Below are 17500 nucleotides of genomic sequence, written 5' to 3'. Positions count from 1 at the left end.
CTCACCAAAAAAAACAGCCTTCATCTGCCTTTGCAATGCATAATGTGACCAGAGCCTGCCATCGCGCAAATTCCAGCTTTTCACCAGAGGAGAAAAACGTATTTTCTTCCCCCAAAATGAGTTAATAGCTCAGGCAGACTCTTCACATATTAGAGCATGTCTGAGCTGAAATAGACATGTAAATATGAAATAAATGCTTAAAAATGTGGCAGGTGTATTGTTAGAGAGTCCACAGAAGTGAACCTTTCAAGACTGTTTTCTCAACTCGCTGTTTCTCTGCAAGACATTACTCTACAAGCCATATCTCCAAAACTGGTGGGTCAAACTGAACAACCAATATGTCAATTTGAAGCTATGATTCCCTGCTTTTATACGATACAAAGAAACGAAAATTAAAAAAATCCAATGACAGTCCCTCAGTCAAATTTGGTCACATATTATTTAATATTGCCCTTCTCAATTTTGGGAGGACTTGATCACGGCCGAAGTGGCGACGAGCCAACCAGATTCGTCTGGAACCAGTGTTGTTTTCGTCGACTAAAACTAAAAGGAAAATGTCCATCGACTACCTTTTTCCACTGACGGAAACTAAATGGAAACTAAATGAAAAGTAAGCTATGACTAAAACTAAATATATATACAATTTCGTCAACAAATAAAAACTAGAATAAAATGTTAGGAAGGGACTAGTGGACAAGAGATCCAGTATAAGTAATTTTACACTTGGTTGCAGGCTGAAAATAGCCGATCTACAAGTTCACAACGCGTCGCGCTGCGACGCGTTGTGAGCTTGTAGATCGGCTATTTTCAGCAAATGTTAAAACAGTCATGTATCAAGGCCCGCCAAAATACATTTCAGTCAGCTAAATCACCTGCAGATTTTGTCGACTAAATTCTTATGATATAAAAACAACACACCCCCCCCCCCCCCCCTTATGCAGGCAGTGTCTCCAGTGCGTGGGTGGTCACTAGGACCATGGAGTCGCCCCCAGCAGGCCTGGCTAACTTCACTGTGGAGCAGAGGGAACAGGGCAGAGCTCTGCTGCTGACCTGGGAGCAGCCGCACACTCCTAATGGACTGGTCACTGTACGTAGACGCACGCACGCACGCACGCACGCACGCACGCAGGCACGCACGCACAGGAGCCACACACTCCTAATCGAGCTAAAACATTTGGGAACCCCTGGATTTGCTATACATGCACGCCTTCATTTTGAACTGACAAATTCCAATAATTATACCCAAAATCTCTGCCACTCGCTCCCTCCACACTTGGTCACTCCAGCATGCATTGTGGTGTTACGGTGAAATTGCTGACCTGCGGAAATATGTGACAATCGTGTATAGAGTAGACAATCACATACTGTAATGTCGGTGTCCGAATGTATAAATCGTTTCATTAGTCGTGTTCAACCTATAGTGGTATTTAGGCCACGCGTATTTAAAGACCTCCATGTAAGTTAACGTGAGGTCCACAAGATGGTCACATGTTTCAGCAGGTCACCAATTTCCTCATAACACCGGCATGCTGGAGTGAGCGAGTGTGAAAAGCATGGAATACGCATGTGTATATATTACAGGAAACTCCTGTTAAACTTTCCAACAAACTCCGGTAAAACTCCCGAATTGTACCATCAAACCTGTATATTATTGTACATTACTGTGTATATGCCCGCTAAACTTGAGGTTTACAGGCAAATCTAGTGACCATAATTGCCCGTTAACTCCTCTTTTCACGGAGTGAGCTTCTCTCTCCCTTTTCCTTCTGTTGAACCGTTCATTCCCTGTTAGGGACTGTCTCTCCACAGACCATGCCAGACCTGGCCACTCCCACTTTCCCTTCCACTCACACAGTCAGTTCACTCACCAACCCCCTCGTCATCCCACCTGTGAACACTTCGACAATCAGCCTGCCCCCTATATAACTGGACTCATTGCACTCACACGTTGTCAGTTCATACGTTGTTGTTATGTTGTCTACCCTGGAGCTCTTGCCTGTGTCTCTGTTCCTCTGGACCCTGCCTTGAATACCTCTGGTAATTTGACCGTACCTATTTTTGTGTGTGCATTTTTGGGATTGCTTATCCTCTGCCATTTTTGTTAGCTTGCCCTTGTTCTGCATTTAATTAATAAATAAGTGTTTGAACACTATTCCGCTGGTTGTGAGTCGTGACTTTGCATTTTGGGTTCAGCACATTTTGACAGCTTAACGTTCCCTGTCCGACGTGCAGGTGTACAACGTGTACAGCGAGGGAAACCCGGAGTTCAGCGGTCTGTCTCGCCACTTCCTGTTCCGCCGCTTGGAGCCGTGGACCGTCTACTCCCTCCTCCTGGAGGCGTGCACCGCGGCCGGCTGCACACGCACCCCTCCCCAGCTCGCCGCCACGGCCGCCGCGCCCCCCACCGCGCAGCCCCCTCCCATGCCCCTCTCCATTGGCCCGGACCGGGTGTCACTGGCCTGGGGCCCGCCCTCCCAGCCCAACGGGCCAATAGGAGAGTATTCGTTGCTGGGGCGGAGTCTGGAGGAAGTGCAGGGGAGGGGGCGGAGTAATGAAAACGACCTGGACAAAGGGAAGGTTGGTCAAACTAAACTATAAGTATAGTGTAACTGTATTATTTTTGTAGACTTAGATAGCATTTGATACAGACGCATGTTATGTAGACAGCACTAGAATTGCACTGTATGTAGTCATAGCACTTCATAGGACGAAGGGAACCCCACTGTATGTATATAGCAAAGTATAGTATAGTGAATAGTTTGTATAGTTTCATATATATAGATATTCCACTGTTACGTTCTTAGCTTAGGCATGTTTCATGATAACTGCTTTGTATGTAAGTGATGTATTGCCATGCTTTTTGTTCTTGCTTAATGTAAATCGCTCTGGATTAAGAGCGTCTGCTAAATGCCTAAATTGTAAAAGTCAATTATAACTCAGATTATAGCTATAACTTACAATTATAGCTCAGAATGGCCTTAAGACCCAGATATATTTCTACTTGCAAAAAAGAGATTTCAACCTTACCACTACTTTCACTTTGTACTAGTACTTTGCAGAGAAAGGTTTGTAAAAAAAAAAAAAAAGTTTTATGCAAAATGTATGCACATGTATAATAATTATTAAAATAATATAGAAATAAATAGAGCACTGACGAAGGTCTGAGGACCGAAACGTTTGCTTTTTAATTGCACCATGAGCACAGAGCACCACAAGAGCATGATAAAATAAAATAATAAATATATTTCTAAGTCTCAGTCTAAGGAGTTTTACTTCTTTTTCTATACGGTGAGCGAGTCTTTTCCTGTCAAAGTTTCCCTAAAATAATATTAATAAATTAATAATTTACATTTGGGGGATATCTTTCACAATAATAAATAAAACATGTTCTAGACACTAATGATCACAAAAATATATATATTACAGGCATTTTACTTTTTTTTACTTTTTTTTTCTTTACTTAAGAATAGTTCAAAGTCCATTTTGAATTTGTGTGAATTTCTGCCTCTGTGGGGGGTATTTAAATGCAAATATCATGACCAATGGCATTGCAAAGACTAAACAAAAACAAGAAACAGATTTGTTTTATTTTATTAAGTAATTCATTAAAATATAAATGTTGCTAAAAGGCATGGATGGGGCTTACAGGGATAGCTGAGACGGGGAGGACCTGGTTCATTCATACTAAAGACTATCAGAACGGTGCTCAATGCCTCCCTGCTTGGCACTCAGCATCAAAGGTTGGCTATATGTCACGTCCCAGTGACATTATACTATAGCGTCCTGTCCGGGGGGTGTAAGTTGTACATCATGTACATGTACATGTTTTGTTTTTTTAACCAATTTTCCTGAAAGGTCACCTTGATTGATAAAATTGATAATCTGACTTTTCTTTATCCTATTGATTAGAAGCAGTGGTTCCCCAATGGAGGCACAAAGAGTCTCCTTTGTGTCTCCATAGGGAACCCAGTCATCAATGTATTGGCTTATAGCAGGGATGTCAAACTCAAATACACAGTGGGCCAAAATAAAGAAATTGGTACAAGTCGAGGGCCGGACTGTGTTACAACACACAGGCCATTTTTGGGGAGAAGGGTAGCTGAAAGTTGACCACAAGTGATATACTTTCACTGCTGATCAATAGTGAAGAGAAGACGCATGCTTGCGCTTGCGGGCCCTCGATACGTGACAATGCACTCGCAGTGCATTGTGGGACTTGTAGTATTGTGGTGGTCCGTGCAATATACCAGAGGGCCAGTTCTAATACTAATTAAATATCATCCCGTGGGCCAAAGATAATTCATTCACTTGATTTGATTTGGCCCCCGGGCAACAAATATGAAACAAATCCATGAATTCCATGAGTGCGGTTTGGTTTGTGTCCACCATGCAGGTTCTGTTCAGAGAGAGCTCTCCCCAGGAGGACGCCGACCGGTTCTCCTACACGGTGACGGGCCTGAGGCCGTGGACACAGTACCAGTTCAGCGTCCGCGTCCACAACCCCGCCGGCCACGCCCTCAGTCCCTGGGTCACCGTGACCACCAAACAGGGCCCCCCCCGCGGCCTCTCCGCCCCTACACTCGCCCACCTCCAGGTAGAGTGTTGATTTTGTCGACCGAAACCGTGACGAAAAGAATGTCCATCGACTATACCGTTTTACACTGAGGAAAACGAAATAAAAAACGTGATGACTAAAACTATTACTAAATATATTGACGATTTTCGTCAACAAGTAAAAACTAGTGACAAAATGTTAGCGAGGGACTAGTGGAGAAGAGATCCAGTAGACCTAAAAGAACGAATAATTTCATGCTTGGTTGCATGCTGAAAATAGCAGATCTACAAGATGTATAAGCTTGTAAAATCAAGCTTGTTAAAGCAAGTGTAAAATGATAAATGACGATGCCACCAAGTCGTCAAAATACATTTCAGTATTTTAGGACTAGGAGAGAGACCCGCACACTGACACTTGCTGGTTCAATTAAGGTTGATGCCATGAGGAAGGTCAAAAGACCGAAACGTTGCATTATGGTGGACATAAAATAAAAATAAAAAGTGTCTGCAGTCTGCTGCTTAGGTAAAGTTAGCTTAAGTTGTGGCAAATCTGCAACAAAAAAGATGCTTTCTTCACAGATGTGTTCATAAAGGTGTCTACTATCACAGAAAAATGTGTTCCAACCCAACTCCCTTGGGAAACTTTGTGACAGCTGCTGAAAGTTGGGGTACCATTATCAACCAGGCAAAAACTTCCAAATTTCATTATACTTTAAGTAGCATGTGACATGTCAAACTAGGGGGTTTTCATGATGCTGAATCCATTGCAAGCATTAGTTTTTCACAAAAACACTCCTTTACCTAAAAATGCCCTAGCCGTCATCACAAATGTGATGAGGTCAGCACATTTGGGCACATTAAGGCAAGTGGCTATGGCCAAATTTAGCCCATGGAGTATTTTCGTGCAAAACTCATGCTTGGAATGGATTCGGCATCATGAAAACCCCCTAGTTTGACATGTCACATGCTACTTAAAGTATAATGAAATTTGGAATGTTTTGCCTTATATTGGTTGATAATGGTACCCCAACTTTCAGCAGCTGTCACAAAGTTTCCCAAGGGAGTTGGGTTGGAACACATTTGTCTGTGATAGTAGACACCTTTATGAACACATCTGTGAAGAAAGCTAGTGGTAAGCATTTATTTTGCAGATTTGCCACAACTTAAGCTACGGTAACTTTACCTAACTATAGTAAAAAAAAACTAGACTGAAATGTGACTAAAAACTAAATGAAAACTGTTCAAAAGACCGTGACTATAATAAACTAACTCAAATTGTGCTGTGAAAAACACCACCACCACCACCTCCTCCACGCATGCAGGGGCGTCCCGGGGAGCTGCAGGTCTCGTGGACCGCACCGCTGGAGAGCAACGGGGTTCTGCTGTCCTACCGGATCCACCGGGACAACGTCAGCTTCTCCTTCAGCTTCGACCCGGCGGTCCTCCACTACACGGACCAGGACCTGCTGCCGTTCACAGAGTACAGGTGTTTATTCTGTGGGTTAGGGTGGATCACACTGAATGTATAATGAATGCCTCGGGGGGGGGGGGGGGATGATAAATTGCCTCGTAAAGAAAATTTGAATTATGGTTCATTTAGACCTGAGGACGATTCTTTAATGTCTTCGAAATCACGGCGGTTTTCTGATAAACCTCTGTTTCTGTATCAGTGGTTCTCCAACCATTTCATGCGAGAACTGAAAGCCACTTTCACCCGTGCACACATAGACATCAAAGGGGGCTTCGGCCCCTGCCCTTTAACCCGTCTGTAAAACAACTGCCCTCTCCAGACCATGAATGCAGCATTTACTGGTGAAAGAAATGCAAATGCCCTCCTCTCCTTGCCATGCCCATAAACCCGATAATTGCTTTTTTCCTGAACTCTCCTGATCTTGAACTCAGCATTTTGCGTTGAAAGAATTTGTTTAGAAATCCATGTCATCGCCGCATCTCCAGTAGCGAATGAGTGCGGGGGTCGCGCCCGGAAAATCGCCGATCTACAAGCTCTCAATGTGTCGCAGCGCGACGCGTTGAGAGCTTGTAGATCGGCTATTTTCTTCCAAAAGTGCCCTCTTACAGAATTTCAGCCCCTGCGTGTCTAACACTCCATGCACGTCCCTGCCTCCTTCACAACCTGTACACCAGCAACACCATGAATGGTTCCTGAGGGCCCTATTACCACGTTTTATGGCTTAACTTACGGTAAGAAAGTAAACAGCCCTGAATTAGTCATGGTGCCCTGGTGTGACTATACCATCCTCAACATAATGAAACAGCATTGGCCACGCCTCCATGTCTTAAAGGGCCACTTCACCCCTTTTGCAACCAGAGCTTATTGTCTCCACCAGGCCGAAGGCATGGGGGGAGAGTATGTTTTGCACTCTGCCAAATCTCTGGCACCGTTGGCCCGATCCATGCCAAACTTTGCACACACACTCCCTGGATGCCAACGACGAACCTCTGCCCCAAATATTCCTCAACGGCCTGTTATAGCGCCACCATGAGGCCGATTTAGGCAAAACACATGTCTGTAGATTACTCGTACACATTTTATCCATACATCACACAATTCGGTATACACTATCTCCATAGTCATGTGATCAACACGGAACGGCACCATTTCCCATCTTCCGTTTCGAACAAAATGCTACAAATCACAAACGCAGTGTGCAATTTTTGTGAAATTATGCACGCACATTTCCACTAGGCCGAGGATGACATACCACTCATTTTTTTCCAAATCAGCCTCATGGTGGCGCTATAACAGGGCAATTCCTGTTTTACCTATAACTCCATCGATCTGTATATAACTTATGTATGCGCACTCCCTAGAGGCCATGGAAAAGCATTTTCCCTGCATCCCTCCACATCTGCCGATTATAGCGCCACCATGAGGCCGATTTCTAGAAAACACATTGTTTATGTTAGTCGCACAGATTTAATCCTAATCTCACGCAAATCGGTACACATGATCTCTGTAGTCATGTGATCAAGACGAGTCTGTTGGATTTCTCAGATTCTACACTGACAACCAAAGTTTTCAGGAGTAGCCCGTTTTGTACAAAATGCTGCACATGTCCTGCTCATCCAGAATTCTATCATCAGAGATGCTATGAGTGATCTGGATCTGCATTTCCTCAACAAAATGAAGAAAATCCTCCTAAACATGTTGCCAAACATCACACACACTTCTATCCTCCTGGTGGAGACCTGTGCCCGGAAGAGCATTTTCTAGTTTTAATGATGTTTAGGACACAAAAAACACTATCTTTTGGTTTTTATGTGTGTAATATGGACTACAAAGTCACACCTCCATGCAGCCTGCCCCGCTCTCCACAAGGAGGGGAAGTGCACTGAAGCATAATGGGCATTGTAGGAATTCAGCAATCCAGTCAAACCCTATTCAAACACACAGACTACATTCTTTTTCTGGCCATATAGGGTGCAAATTTCAATTAGTGCTACTGTTATCTACTACAAATACTATTAACATTGACTGTCTGCAGTTTCTTCCAGCGTTGAAATGTCCCTTTAAATGAAGACATGAGTCCTGGTATACTGTTTAAGTGCCAAAACCGTAATCCCGTTTTCTAGACGTCTTTGCAATGGGTGCCAATCCTGACAAGACGTAAAAAAAATTACTATATATTTTTTTTACACTTCTTTTTAAAACGCCCTCTCTTTTTTATAATGGGAGAATTGGCACTCAGAGCCTAAACTGGTGACCACCAGGTGGCACTGAAGGAGTTAACCCATTTTGACCTGAGAAAAATGTCTTCTACATCCTGACCGTAGCTTGTAGATCTGCTATTTTTCAATAGCTAAAGCATAACATGATGCTAACACCAAAATGGGTTCCCGTCCAAAATGGGTTAAAGATGCGCAAAATAGCCCCCCCTATGTGTCTCGTTCTCTAATGAACGACGTTCAACGCTGTGTGTTCCGTGTTGCAGGTATGCCGTCGTGGCCTGTACGTCCGAAGGGTGCGTCACCAGCCCGCACGCAAACATCACCACCCTGGAGGCCCCCCCCGTCACCGTGGACCCTCCCTCTCTGAGCGTGGCCTCCGCCCACAGCATCCAGGCCTCCTGGAGCGTACCGCTGACGGAGAACGGGGAGGTGACCGAGTACGTGCTCCGGGTCGACGAGGAGGAGGTGTACCGCGGGAGGGACCTGTCCGTCACGCTCTCCGAGCTCCTCCCTCACACGCGGTATGAACTCGTCCTATTGGCTTGTAACAGCGGGGGGTGTACCCCCAGCGCCGCAGCCTCCACGGTGACTGACGAGGCCCCGCCCACTGGTCTGATGGCTCCGACTCTCAAGGTATATGATTGGTTTAAAGCTTTTTACCTTTGTCTGTCTATAGTTACACTATCAGTGTTTCTCACAGGAGAGACGGGGGGAGGGGGACTCATTTCAGGACCTCAAATATGATTAGACTATACGTCACACACACATATATTAACTGTATATATGATGATTTCGGGTGGTACAGTACAGTACAGTACAGTACAGTACAGTACAGTACAGTACAGTACAGTACAGTACAGTACAGTGCAGTGCAGTGCAGTGCAGTACAGTACAGTACAGTACAGCCCAGCCCAGCCTGGGCACGTTCCTGGGGGTCTGGACTCTGGGACCCCCGGGGACCCCCCGGGGACCCCCACACAGATTTGCGGGTCACTTCACATGGGTGTGATTTTCAATAAACAATACATCGTTGTCCCCAGATACAATTGGAGATACTTTCAATGTTAGACGTTTATTGCTGAACGCATAGGCAATTTTACAATTGACATATATTCTTTGTCAATTGTATGCTCCAATAGGTCTACTTGTCTTGCATATTTAGTTGTTTATATTCTATAACTTAGCCGTTGAGTTCTCACAGATGTGCACCCAGATATCATAGGCTATAATTATACCACCTGTAATCCTTGTTGTCGTCCCCTAAAAAAAAAAAAAGTTAAAAATAAACCCCCTGCAGGGAGAGCCCAAAATCTCCTATATCTGAACGATATCATGTGAGACATACGTGAGAGACACTTGTTTCCTGATGGAGTCTGTAGTGTTGACACAGGGCAGTAGTCTTTAGTTTGTTTCCTGATGGAGTCTGTAGTGTTGACACAGGGCAGTAGTCTTTATTTCTCTCCCACAAGGAGCGGCGGTGGTTCGGGGGTAGAGTGGCCGGATGGCAACCGCAAGGTTGCCAGTTTGAACCCGGACTCCCCCAGAGTTAGTGTCGAAGTGGCCTTGAGCAAGATTCTGGAACTCTGAACTCCTGATGTGCTAGTTGGTGCCTTGCATGTTTTCCGCCGCCATCGGTGTGTGGATGTGTGTGTGAATGGGTGAATGTGATGCACATTCTATGTAAAGCACCTTGGATATAGCCTGGTTAATAAACCAGACTAATATCGCACGGACCGCAGGATATTAGTCTGGGGAGGCTCAGCTTGGATTTCATTTCCAGGGGGGCGGGTTGAAACATTTTCTCTTTGACGCAATTGGTCAGAGCTACTGTCAGTCAAAGGTCTGAAGCATTGAAAGTCACTGTACCAAAGCCCGCCCATATTGCATACCGTGTCCCGATTGGCCGCCCCATTTCTCTGGTGTAGGAAATGGGCGTACAATTGAGCCTCTCCAGACCGTAATCCGCCGGCAGGCAATTTATTTTTGCCAACGGCTGATTCGGTCTGGTTTATTAACCAGGCTACCTTGGATAAACGTGCTATATAAATGCACCATTTTACAAGGGGAGCTCTTATATATTATAATTAATTATCACCGGAGTATCCTCGCTGCTTTTCACCATCAGACATCGTATTTAACAGTGAGCCTGACAGTTATTTTAAGTAAGTGGTGGTCCTTATACTGTATCTTTAAAAAAATATTAATTTTTCCACTGGCCTCATACACATCAATAACCACACATGCGCTCGTGCGCACACACGCACACGCACACACACACACACACACACACGCACGCACGAGCGCACACACACACACACACACACACACACACACACTCTCTCTCTCTCTGTTGTCGCTATGCAGGGTTGGGTAATTACAGTTGTGAATTGGTATTCACTGCAGTCATGCCGTTCTGTTAGCATAAAGCAGAATGGGGTTCAGTCGTTCTCCCGGTGGACAGACATCCTGCTGTCCTCTCTGGACAAAGACAACGAATGACTTGTTCCAGTCTTTGAGTTGATTAAAAAGCAGTTTTGGAACTTGAGTACTGTACCTACAGTAAGTACATTTTGGGGCCAAGTATTTTTTTTTTTTGTTTTTTTTTTTAAGATATTTTTTTGCGGCTTACGCCTTTATTGATTTTTTAAGGGATAGAAAGTAGGCTGACAGGAAACGGGAGAGAGATGGGGGGATGACATGCGGTAAAGGCCGTGTCGGGTCCGGGAGTCGAACCCGCGGCACACCGCGACTGGATCACCAGTCCGGTGCCCAGACCGTTACGCTACGGCCTGGGCCCAAGTATTTGTTTTTAGTGTTAGTTTTTCTTTTTCTTTTTTTGAGGGGCGCTAGCCCCTCCTATATACAGGGTTAATGTTTGTCTTTAGTTCAATGTTTGTTTTGTAAACGCCATTGACAATGAAGGGAAAATGTACGTCATAATGTGCCTCATTACGTCATACTGTATTGTCTCTTTATTGTTAATGGCGTTTAATGTTTGTGTTTGTTTTACATCACCATTACATCACCTAATCAACATGAGTTAGACTTTGATATAGTAGCGCCCCTCACTTCACACGGGTGTGATTTATTTCCCTACGTTTTGTCATACTTTTTGCCTCCACTATACATTTCTCGGAAAAGACTCTTAGGACAAGAACGTACAATAATATTATGAATTGACCTAAACGGCAGATCTACAAAGTTTTCAGCGTGTCGCCTTCTGAAAATGCACTTGGTAATTTGTGCTTTTTAATAATACTCGAGCCAGAGTAGACTGGCCACAGGACGTACCAGGCATAGGCCCGGTGGGCCGACCCTCTGGTGGGCCGGTCTGGGCCAAATGTAAAATTAGTTGTCTTTTGGTTGTGTGTCATTTATGTTGTACTGTAAATGTGGTGGTGTGTGTGGGCCTCGACCCGAAAAGTCAGTAGAGTATCTGCGCGCTGGTTGTGGTGGGCCATGCAGTCTGGGTCAAATTCCCGGGCCGAATTTTGATTTGAACCTTGAGCCTTTCATCTCCATAGGTCACAGGTCCAGAGTCTGTGGAGGTCAGCTGGACGCGTCCAGAGAGGCCCAACGGCGTCATCACGGGGTACGAGGTTCGCCGGGACGGAGCGCTCATCTACGTGGGCACAGAGTCCCACTACCACGACTTCCTGTTGTCGCCCAACGTGGCGTACAGCTACGTGGTCAGGGCCAATAACAGCCGAGGAGCGGTGGACAGCCCCGCCTCCGCGGCCAAGACCAACCCTTCGGCACCCTCCGGTGTCACGCCGCCCACACTGCAGGCTGTTGCACCAGACCAGGTCATTCACTATTATTATTACTAGTCTATTCACTCTTAAAAGGAAGACTTATATTATATTATACTCTATAACTAACATTTAAAATGTAAAACACATGCGACATCTCATTCACTTTAAAAATAGTTCATATTTTAATCCGAAAGGGGGGGCATTTTACAGTGTCGCAGGCGCATGCATGACGTCACTCGTCTTGTTGACATGTCGTCAACAAAAAGCATAGCGATAGCGTGTCTGTCTGCTCAGCCTTTAGATTAGCGTTTGAGTGGTTTGGCCGAGCGCAGACAGAGTTTAATTGCTGCTGCATGGTGGTGGACACTGGACCAGTAGTAGGCTACCAGCCAGTAGCCTGAGGGTGGACTAGTAGTAGGCTACCAGCCAGGAGCCTGAGGGTGGACCAGTAGTTGGCTACCAGCCAGGAGCCTGATGGTGGACCAGTAGTAGGCTACCAGCCAGGAGCCTGAGGGTGGACCAGTAGTAGACTACCAGCCAGGAGCCTGAGGGTGGACCAGTAGTTGGCTACCAGCCAGGAGCCTGAGGGTGGACCAGTAGTAGACTACCAGCCAGGAGCCTGATGGTGGACCAGTAGTAGACTACCAGCCAGGAGCCTGATGGTGGACCAGTAGTAGACTACCAGCCAGGAGCCTGATGGTGGACCAGTAGTAGACTACCAGCCAGGAGCCTGATGGTGGACCAGTAGAAGGCTACCAGCCAGGAGCCTGAGGGTGGACCAGTAGTTGGCTACCAGCCAGGAGCCTGAGGGTGGACCAGTAGTTGGCTACCAGCCAGGAGCCTGAGGGTGGACCAGTAGTTGGCTACCAGCCAGGAGCCTGAGGGTGGACCAGTAGTTGGCTACCAGCCAGGAGCCTGAGGGTGGACCAGTAGTAGGCTACCAGCCAGGAGCCTGAGGGTGGACCAGTAGTAGACTACCAGCCAGGAGCCTGATGGTGGACCAGTAGTAGACTACCAGCCAGTAGCCTGAGGGTGGACCAGTAGTAGGCTACCAGCCAGGAGCCTGAGGGTGGACCAGTAGTAGACTACCAGCCAGGAGCCTGATGGTGGACCAGTAGTAGACTACCAGCCAGTAGCCTGAGGGTGGACCAGTAGTAGACTACCAGCCAGGAGCCTGAGGGTGGACCAGTAGTAGACTACCAGCCAGGAGCCTGAGGGTGGACCAGTAGTAGGCTACCAGCCAGGAGCCTGAGGGTGGACCAGTAGTAGACTACCAGCCAGGAGCCTGAGGGTGGACCAGTAGTAGACTACCAGCCAGGAGCCTGAGGGTGGACCAGTAGTAGACTACCAGCCAGGAGCCTGAGGGTGGACCAGTAGTAGGCTACCAGCCAGGAGCCTGAGGGTGGACCAGTAGTAGACTACCAGCCAGGAGCCTGAGGGTGGACCAGTAGTAGGCTACCAGCCAGGAGCCTGAGGGTGGACCAGTAGTAGACTACCAGCCAGGAGCCTGAGAGGAGCGCATCTATCGTCTGCAGTGTGTGCGGTTCTCACTCACTGTCCTTCTCGTTTTGAAAAAATAGCAGATCTACACGCTACAGCTTGTAGATCTGCTTTTTTTCATTTTTCATAATGAAAACACCAAAAGGGCGAAAAGGCGAAAGGGCCTTTCTGTGTGGAGTTTGCATGTTCTCCCCGTGTCCCCTAGGGTAGGTACCCTCACAAAAAACATGCAGTAATCCTGGTCACTAAACTGCCTCCCCCTGGCCAGCCGGGGCGCCTGATGGAGGGGAAAGGAACTGGTTGGAATAACGCGTTCCTTCCACACGCTACGTCCAACCAGGGAAAACTCCCCCCTGTCAGGTGTAAAGGAGCAACTTGGACACTCAGGCATGAAGGAAGCATGAGTTCAAGTCCGTTGCTCTCCCCTTGTCCCCCATATATGGGGACTAGGTTGGCGGAGGGTGTGTAGAGTCCAGGATCACATTAGATGATTGACACAGGGGTGAAAAATGGGTTAAAAATCGTGGGATAAAAAAGAAAAGAAAAAAAATAAGAAAACACCAAAAGGGGTTCCCGTCGTCCTGAATGGTCAGTGAAATAAATGTGGTGTGTGTGTGTGTGTGTGTGTGTGTGTGTGTGTGTGTGTGTGTGTGTGTGTGTGTGTGTGTGTGTGTGTGTGTGTGTGTGTGTGTGTGTGTGTGTGTGTGTGTGTGTGTGTGTGTTGCAGGTGAGAGTGGAGTGGAGCGCTCCGGCTCGTCCCAACGGAGACATCATCAGCTACACGGTGTACCAGCGAGACCCCGTCCAGCTCACCACCGCCAGCACTGTTTACACGCCGCAGCACAGCGCCTTCTCTGGCCGTCACGCCACACTGCAGGGGCTGGCGCCTTACCACAGGTCAGTCACCCGCCTTACCACAGGTCAGTCACCCGCCTTACCACAGGTCAGTCACCCGCCTTACCACAGGTCAGTCACCCGCCTTACCACAGGTCAGTCACCCGCCTTACCACAGGTCAGTCACCCGCCCACAACGTTCAACTTTTACACGGGCATAATGTTGACCTTTTTCATTTAGTTTTATTATATAAAATACTATTTACTGTAATTTTGTTTGTTTGTTTGTCTTTCTTTCCATGTATTGCCCTCCTCAACATTGTCTCTCCTCTCTCCCTGTTTTTTCTCTCACCTGCTGAAATCTTGTCTACCACAATATGTTGACAGAAAATAGCAGATACTTGGATTGTATTGCAGGCGCAATCGGTCTAATACATTGTCTTGTGTGTGTGCGTGCGTGTGTGCGTGCGTGCGTGTGCGTGCGTGCGTGCGTGTGTGCGTGCGTGCGTGCGTGCGTGCGTGCAGGTACGAGGTGAGGCTCGAAGCCTGCACGGACCTGGGCTGCTCCTCCAGTGACTGGTCTTCCGTCCTCACGCTGGAGGCGCCCCCCGCTGGCCTCGCGCTGCCACTGCTGGACCTGCGGGCCGACGGCCGGTCTGGCCTCCGGACCACCTTCCTGCTGTCCTGGTCGCCCCCGGCCCGGCCCAACGGCAGAGTCCTGCACTACGAGGTCTACCGCAGACCGGACCGGACCGGAACTAACGGCCGCGGGGCGGAGGTTCCGGCGGCCGCCGTGCTCGTCTGCAAGAACGATTCCACCAGTTGCAGAGACGAGGGACTGCAGCCGTACACCGCATACCAGTACCAGGTATGTGTGTGTGTGTGTGTGTGCGTGTGCGTGTGCGTGTGCGTGTGTGTGTGTGTGCACGTGTGCGTGTGCACGTGCATTCTGTTGTTGATGGGGTCAAGTTCTTGGAGTAAAGCTAACTAACTGGACTGTCACCTCTCATTATGTGCCGTATCTTCATATGATCATTACAAGGCATTCTTAATGAGGTGTTCTTCTTGGCATGTGGACGTCAACAACATGTGTGAATAATGTGAGTCGTGCACGTGGTGGTGAATGTGTGCTATTATTAGGGGAGTGTGTTGGTGGAGCACAACAGAGGTCAGCTTTTACAACCAACCCTATTTGAGGAAAGAGATGTGATGCAAATGTTAGTCTGCCTGGAGACATGCACGCACGCCCGCACAAAATGTCTCAGCTAGAGTACACATTATATACTCTATAGCTGACTCAGTCACACGCACACGTGCAAATGCATTTATGCTTACTGAAAATCATGTTCTTCTTACACATACAGTACGCACACGTGCACACGTACACACACACACACACACACACGCACACACGGCGACATACAAAGTAGAGTAATCAGAGGGGTCCATATTCATGTTGTTGTGCTAATTGACAGACTAGCCCTTTGGAAGCAACAATAACATTAGCATTCCCTCCTGTCAGACTCCAGCAGCCAAGGCCAGAGAGGCCCGTGTAATTGATTGAGTTTGCCTGATTGTTGTGCCGTCTTTATTTACGAGGGTCTTAATTTATGACAGGAGGAGGGGAGGGAAGGAGGAGGGGCCACGGCGAATGACGGGCGGGCGACAGAGCCATTAATCACTGGCCCCTCAGAGCACCTTGCTTCCTGATTACAGGCCAGCCAATCAAATTAGCTGTTAGCCCCCTTGGTAACTGAGCTTGTATTGGAAAGACCTTTTAATGGCTCCTGCTGCTGTGTGTCCCCTGAGGAGGGTGGGGCGGGGGGGGGGGGAGTAATGGTGTGTTTGTGTTCTAATGTTATAAACCTACTCATGCACTTGACAGATGTGCATGTGTTCAGCTATGTTTGAGCCACTTAAACTCTGAACGGACCATGAGTTGCGACTGTATAGGCTACTTCATGGTTAGTGGCTATGTTTGAGAGGCGCTAGCCCCTCCTATATTCAGCTAGTGTAGTGCTATAGTGTCCTACACAAACATTACATTCCCATTGACAATGAATGGATTATGTACGATGATAAGAGCGCCCCTCACTTCACACAGGTGTGATGTTTTTCCCCTCAAGACCAAATCTCGTCACCAGAAATAGCCGATCTACTAGCGCACAGCAGCGCGTTGATGCTATAGCAACCTTCTAGGCCCTATAGAAGGTTGCTAGAATCTAGGGGTCTAGTGGTTATTATGGGTAGGCTGAGGCCGAGGATGGATGGGGGGTTGCGCGTGTTATCGGATGAGTGTGTGTTATTTTTGGTCGAGTATACACTGTAAAATTGTAATTGAGTGTTCATTTTGCCACTTAAATTACTTTGATGAAAATCCCAGAACTATATAAGCTCTATACTGCATGTGGATTGGCCGTTTTTGCTGAACATTCGCCTATTTTCGCTGAATGCTCCATTTAGTCAGTTGGCTTTAGTCAGTGCATACTCTGGGTGGGGTTGGCATGTTCTCCCCGTGTCCCCTATAGAGCGTCACAGTCTCGCCCCCTTTCATGACGACACCAGGCCCAGGAAATTAATCCCAATGCATTTTTCCCATAGACATTTCAAAACTAATTTAAAGACCTTTCAAGCGTCGTACGAAGCCAACTCTTGTCGTGACAAATCATGACAACACACACAATATTTTGGACCAAACAAATAATTACAAAGAAGAAAAACAACAAAAGTATTGTAACCTGCCGTTTTTTTCTTTGTTTGGCCCGAAAAATTGTGTTTGTTATGATTTGTCACGAGAAGAGTTAGCTTTGTCCCGCGGCGTAAACGTCTTTAAATAAATACTTTCTGAAAAGTCTATGAGGAAAATGAACGGGGATTTATTTTCCGGGTCTCTCGAGGGGGCGTGACTGCGACGCTCTATAGGGTAGGTATAGTAAGTACCCTCACAAAAAAACATGCAGTAATCCTGGTCCTATTCTCTGCGTTAACTTACAACTAAATATTTTATTGGAAGCGGTATGCTCCATGCTTTCACTGACTCGCACTCGCAGGGTTGTGGTTCCTTGAAAACAGAAGCCCAGGGATGTCAGCTACAACTTCCATCTCTCTCTCTCTCTCTCTCTCTTTCCTCCGTCCGTCTGTGTCCCACATCCTCCCTTTCGCACCCT

General features: G+C 47.0%; 1 protein-coding gene across 1 annotated transcript in view; it reads left to right on the top strand.

Annotated features, from left to right (window-relative positions):
* Positions 1 to 17500, top strand: part of ush2a (Usher syndrome 2A (autosomal recessive, mild)) — a gene marked incomplete at both ends in the record, with an annotated part of 385038 nt that overhangs the window by 350085 nt on the left and 17453 nt on the right. The window contains 8 exon segments of the mRNA XM_083759320.1: positions 942 to 1087; positions 2233 to 2577; positions 4394 to 4594; positions 5877 to 6040; positions 8508 to 8877; positions 11769 to 12050; positions 14227 to 14396; positions 14859 to 15201. Coding sequence (XP_083615446.1) covers positions 942 to 1087; positions 2233 to 2577; positions 4394 to 4594; positions 5877 to 6040; positions 8508 to 8877; positions 11769 to 12050; positions 14227 to 14396; positions 14859 to 15201 — 2021 coding nt within the window.

The sequence above is a fragment of the Protomyctophum parallelum genome, assembly GCF_964188405.1.
Source record: "Protomyctophum parallelum genome assembly, chromosome: 2".
Taxonomy (NCBI): Eukaryota; Metazoa; Chordata; class Actinopteri; order Myctophiformes; family Myctophidae; genus Protomyctophum; species Protomyctophum parallelum.
The sequence above is the reverse complement of the archived record's forward strand: the minus strand, read 5'-3'. Positions and strand labels throughout refer to the sequence as shown.